Consider the following 6,000-nt stretch of genomic DNA (forward strand, 5'->3'; position numbering starts at 1 on the left):
TAAAAGTACATGGATAATAAATTTAAACAGAAGGTTAAAAATTTAAAGACATGGATATGATATACAGAAGGGAACAAATTTAAACAGTAACACGAGTTTCAAAAAATCTAAATCTCTGTTTTCTCTCCTCTTTTGTGACCTGGAGACACCTCTATCAGATAAGATTTTTACTGGACAAAAAAATAAATAAATAAAATAAAATAAGTTAAAGTGCTTGGTCAGATTACAGACTCTTTGGGGAATACCAGATGTCTATTGGACTTGACTAGGGCTCTTATCAGACTAAAAGAAAGAATGATCTTGTCTAGATGCAGGATGGTATTCACATTGTAAGTTTATGTCAACCTGCCTTAAAATATCAATGTTAAAACTTCAACTCACTGATGTTAATCTGTTCATGATAATGGTTATAAAAGACTGACTTTAGACTGCTCAACCAAGTTATCCATGGTCCTCTATTAATCCTTTAAATACTGGAACTACTAAATCTTAACATTAGGGATTATGATTAGTATTTAATTGCTTTCTTAAGAATATTTTATTTTTTAATATTTTTATTTATTTAAGACAGAGTGGGAGAAAAAGGCAGAGAGAGAGAGAGAGAGAGAGAGAGGGAACAAATGGGCATGCCAGGGCTTCTAGCCACTGCAAATGATGACCTCCAGACACATGACCTCATTCATCTGGTTTAAATGGGTACTGGGGAATTGAACCTGGGTCCTTAGGCTTTTCCGGCAAGCACCTAAAGTGCTGAGTCACCTCTCCAGCCCCAGTACTTAATTTTCTATCATAAGGACATTATATCTAAAAAAAAAAACAAAAACAACAAAAATAAACCTGTCACTGAGATGGTTCCTGTCTTGTTCACGCTGGTTGTACCGGGTGGTTATCACTGAGGTTATCATCTAAGTCTTATGAAAAATGACTTAGTCATTATGACTTTATTATGAGGGAGCTTCCCGTGTCCTAAGAAAACCTGCTATATAGAAATAATGCTGGGAACTGGAGAAATGGCTTAGTTACTACGGCACTTGCCTGCAAAGCTGAAGAACACAAGTTCAATTCCCTAGGACCCACATAAGCCAGATGCACAAAGTGGCGCATGCATCTGGAGCTGGTTTGCAGTGGCTGGATGCTCTGGTACACCCATTCTCTCTCTGTCTCTCTCCCACTTTCCCTGTCTCTGCCTCGTTCTCTCTCAAATAGATAAAAGTTAAAAATAAAAAAAAGAAATAATGTTGGTATATAAGCTTCATATATTCTAATAGTCACAAATGGTGGTTTATGTTAAGCTATAAAATGTTCAGTGGTGCCAAGTGTGGTGGCACACGCCTTTAATCCCAGCACTCAGGAGACGGAGGTAGGAGGATCGCTGTGAGTTAAGTCCAGCCTGAGACTACATAGTGAATTCCAGGTCGGGCTAAACCAAGATCCTAACTTGAGAAACAAACAAACAAACAAAAAAGAAAGAAAAAGAAACAAATGTTCCGTGGTTAAAGATACTTGCTTGCAAGATTACTTTATGTCTGTCATGTCTCTAATGTATGTTTAAATCGGGCTGGATAAGCTCAATAATGATAAGGTTTGGCTTAATTCTTAATCTGTATACAAGCAGTCTTAGTCAAGGCTTTACTTAAGCAATTGTCTCTCTCTCTCTTTTTTTATCTGAAGGTCCTTGCTAACAGGTGTATTCATACTTACACATGTTCCCTGCTCTAGGATACAACCTCATGTTCAAATGATCTTCACTGAAAAGAATTGATCTTAAACTCTGCTGTTCTGCTTCCAGCTTTTTTGGGGGGATAATTGGTACCTACATAGGTATACAGATTAGCCAAAGATGTTTTCAAACATAGATGCCAAGATTTTATACTGCCTTGTCTTTTCCTGACACATAATTTCTAGACCAAATCAATTGATTTAAAATTGTTGGAAAGATAGTGTTTCCAGGGCTACTAACATGTCCTGCCTATACTGACAGATGTTTAAAGTGTTTGCTTTCTATGTTCCTGACATGGCTTATACTGCCACCTGAAAACTAAACTTAAGCATCAGTCAGAATGATTTTGACTTGTGTCGTTCTCTGACCAGATCTGCTTTGTCAACCAGATAGGTTCTGTATTTATTTAACTGAGTCTGTTTTGCTAATCAGGTGTGTACGGTCTCTCTACGTGATCAACAGCCGCATGTAGAAGCCAAAGTCAACTGGAAACATCACAGTTAAAAAGGACAGCTGAGGTCAGTAAAGTCAAAAGACCACAGGAGACAATGGGGCGCTTGCTGTCTTCTTGATTAAGGAAGACCTGGAGACCCGAAGATGAGCTCCAAGTCAGGGTGTCTGCAACAGGGGAGTCACGTCAGAGGAAATTCAGCCCTCCAGGCTTCCCAAAAGAGGGAGGGCCACTTGGTCAGCTCAGCTTTGACTTATTGTAGCAGATGACAATGCTGAAAGTCACAGAACTCTTCACAGATCCCTAAAAGTCTCTCCTGTGGAGCCCTTATTGACCCCTAAAACCACAATACACTATTAATTTTGGCTGCCTGCACCATCTTAAACACCCAGTAAGAAAATATGACCACAAAATATTATAATATAAACAAAGATTCAGACTGATAGGCTCCCCTGTCTGATGCTGGCTTGCAATACTAAGTTCTTACATTAACTCAAGACTTCTGCCTCAGCCTGGCACCTGTAAATCAGCCCATATTTGCCCGTGACAATTGGCTTCCATTGCATTTGGATGCCTAACTATTCACTAGTAGTCAAAACCCTCTATAAAGTCACCAAGGGGAGAGAAAAAAAAATCTTTGCCTGGGGTCCACAGCAACAGAAAACATTTTTAACTCTTAACAAAGGCCTTATTAGAGGCCCCCACTTTGGGACTTAATACACACCCCTACTTCCTGACGTAACTTGGGAATTCAATCTATTCATGAAAAAAAAAAAAAAATGATACTAGGAGTCCTGACCCAAAGCTTTGGGCCATGGCAACAACCAATAGCTTATCTGTCTAAACAGTTGGGCTCAGTAGTGGCTGGATGCCCTCCCCAACCCTGCTTAAGAACACTAGGAGCTATTGTTCTCCTAACAAAAAAACAAAAAACAAAAGGCTGATAAACTGAGTATGTGTTAAAGGCTATATGCCAAAGTTCCACATGCTGTAATTGCCTTGATGGACAGAAGAGGAAGTCACCCAAGGGCTCACCATGCCCTAAGGATGAAATGGAATGGAACCTGTACACAGCCTACTGACCTCAGAAGACAGGGGACGTTAATTGCATAAGCTGGACTCTAGGGCTGAAGAGATGGCTTAGCGGTTAAGGCACTTGCCTACGAAGCCTAAGGACCCAGGTTTGATTCTCCAGGTCCCAAGTAAGCCATATGCACAAGGTAGCGCATGTGTCTGGAGTTCCTTTGCAGTGGCTAGAGGCCCTGTTGCGCCCATTCTTTGTCTCTGTGTCTGCCTCTTTCTCGGTCAAAATAAATAAATAAATAAAACTAAAATATTAAAAGAGAAGGCAATAAACTGGACTCTAGGACAGGTCATAAGTAAATTCTGTCAGGAGACCCAGTTACCCTGGACTACGGATTGCCCACGTTCTTCTGAGGGTAAGATGCTCTCCCCTAGCTGACATCAGGCTCTCACCCTACGAGATTCTGCGTGGCAGGCCCCCTCCTCTGATAAAGATCCCAGGAGACAGGAGGGAAGTGGAAAAGTTAGGAATCCACACTCAGCCACAGCGCCTAGCCACCTCCACAGCTGAGATCTGTAGGCGGATGCTAACGAGACTTTTTTTTTTACCTTTAAATAATCCTGTGCACTCTCACAAACCAGAGCACTTTATGTAGGAGAAGGATTGCCACAAGATACCCGTCAAGCCCGCCTGGAAGGGACCCTAGACTGTGCTTCTAACCACTGCCACTGCTTTGAAAGCTATGGGCATAGAGGCCTGGATTCATCACTCCAGAGCAAAGACAGCTGCCCCGCCTGATCAGCCAGGTGGACCGTGACTGGAGACCCCGGGGCCCTCCCAGTCATCCTCCACACCACTGCCCTGCTTTGACCACATGGGAGGCTGGTCAAGCCAAGCTCAGCTGAAGCTTGAAGACTCTGCAGCCCTGCTCCAGTTGCAAACCTGGGGGCCAACTGGTCTACACGTGGCAGAAGCCCGAGGAATTCTATATGGAACACTTTTGGGTCTGGGTCACAATGTCACCCCATCCACCGAGCACTGGTATTATCAATAGGGTTGGGGGCAATGGCCCCATAGAACTGGAACTTGCTAGAGAGAATAGCCACAGCTATGTTTAAAATAGTTACAGAGGACATAATTATGAATATTCTTATAACCCTTTGCCTTTTTCCATAGGTCAGGCTGGATACCCATGGGCCCCTGCTTTGAAGACAGATTGCTGGCATGTTTCAGCACCCAGATGATTGTAAATGATATTAACACTCCTTCTGTCAATAAAACATACTTTATATAATGACAGAAAACATGATTAGAAGGGATATCTTTTTTTTTTTTTGTAACAATCTGTGTTCTAGCAAGCCTACTGTACTGGAAAATGCCCATGTCTTGTGCAAAGGCCACCAAAAGCCATGAAAGAAACCAGACTTGCCTTACCAGACCCAGGGATACCTAAACCTCCTAACCGGGTTTGTCTCCTCCTGCCTAGAAGCTATAAAGTTTCAGATGCTTCTCAGGGCTACCACAGGGTTAATATCAGCGATATAGAGATGAGTGGTTTCTTTAAAGCTCTCTACAAATGACATCAAAAGGCGGATTGACATGGAAATTGCAATAAGAAAATTCAGAAGCCCCTGCCCCAAAGTTGTGTCCTGTACTGCATAGTCTTTTGTGCTGACTGACACTGCAGTTTTTTAAAAAAAATTATTTATATTTATATTTATTTATTTGAGAGACAGAGATTGAGAGAGAGAAAGGGAAAGAGAATGGCTGCACCAGGGCATCCAGCCACTGTAAACGAATTCCAGACACAGGTGTCACCGTGTGCACCTGGCTTATGTGGGTCTTGGGGAATCAAACCTATGTCTTTTGACTTTTCAGGCAAGTGCCTTCACTGCTGAGCCGTCTCTGCAGCCCGGCTGTCGTTTCTGTACTGTTTCAAGGCCATGATCTGCATCGTAAATTGTCTCAGGCTGCTTTGTATCTCCATGCTGCAGACACCGGCCCACTAGCTTTTCTTTCTCTCTTTCTTTCTTTCCTTCTTTCTTTCTTTCTTTCTTTCTTTCTTTCTTTCTTTCTTTCTTTCTTTCTTTCTTTCTTTCTTTCTTTCTTTCTTTCTTTCTTTCTTTCTTTCTTTTTTTCTATTGCTGGAGCTCTCTGAACTAACGATGAATAGTCCACAATAAGGTATATAAACTCTGAGCCGTCAAAGCTTGGGGTCTAAGCTTTGAAAGAGATTTCCCTGGGCCCACTCTGGCGTGAAAATAAACTGATTCTCCACTCAGTCTCTGAAGCTAGTTCTGTGAGCCTTAGATCCCGGCTCAAAAGAGGAAGGAGGGCTGAGATAGAGAGGGCGCCCCGACCCGCGGAGGGGCCCAGAGGAAGACTCACCCAAGCAAACACGTACAGCACCATACAATGCAAAAACCTGAGCCTGACCGGATGCTGTATGGTGGCGGGGATTTCCGCAGTGACCAGGTGTCTGACGACAGCCCACACGAAGAGTCCCAGGGGAAAGGCGAGCAGCCCCCCTAGGAGTCCCAGCCACAGGACAGCCATGGCCCCGAGGTCCTCTCTGTCCGGAGCTGTCCCGAGCTGCCAGTCTATGTGAGGAGCACCTGACCCAGTTTTCCAGGCTGCCACCTCCGCCCTGCTCCTTCCAGATTACACCTGACACAGTGGTGTGACCTGTGTGCCCTCACATAGCCACCCAAGTCAGCCTATGGGAGCCAGGGAACCTGCTCCTCAAGGACTTAGGGATCAGAGAAGCTCACCTGGCCCACCATAAGGGACTTACGAGGTGAGCTC

At 43.5% G+C, this 6,000-nt stretch overlaps 1 protein-coding gene across 2 annotated transcripts in view; it reads right to left on the reverse strand.

Annotated features, from left to right (window-relative positions):
• Positions 1-5,751, reverse strand: part of LOC101593895 (arylacetamide deacetylase-like 4) — a 47,745-nt gene extending 41,994 nt beyond the window's left edge. For both annotated transcript variants that reach the window (XM_045150603.1, XM_045150602.1), the window contains exon 1: positions 5,584-5,751. In XM_045150603.1, the coding sequence (XP_045006538.1) occupies positions 5,584-5,751 (168 nt within the window). The remainder of the gene's footprint in view (positions 1-5,583) is intronic.
• Between the last annotated feature and the right edge of the window lie 249 nt (positions 5,752-6,000).

The sequence above is a fragment of the Jaculus jaculus genome, chromosome 5 (assembly GCF_020740685.1).
Source record: "Jaculus jaculus isolate mJacJac1 chromosome 5, mJacJac1.mat.Y.cur, whole genome shotgun sequence".
Taxonomy (NCBI): Eukaryota; Metazoa; Chordata; class Mammalia; order Rodentia; family Dipodidae; genus Jaculus; species Jaculus jaculus.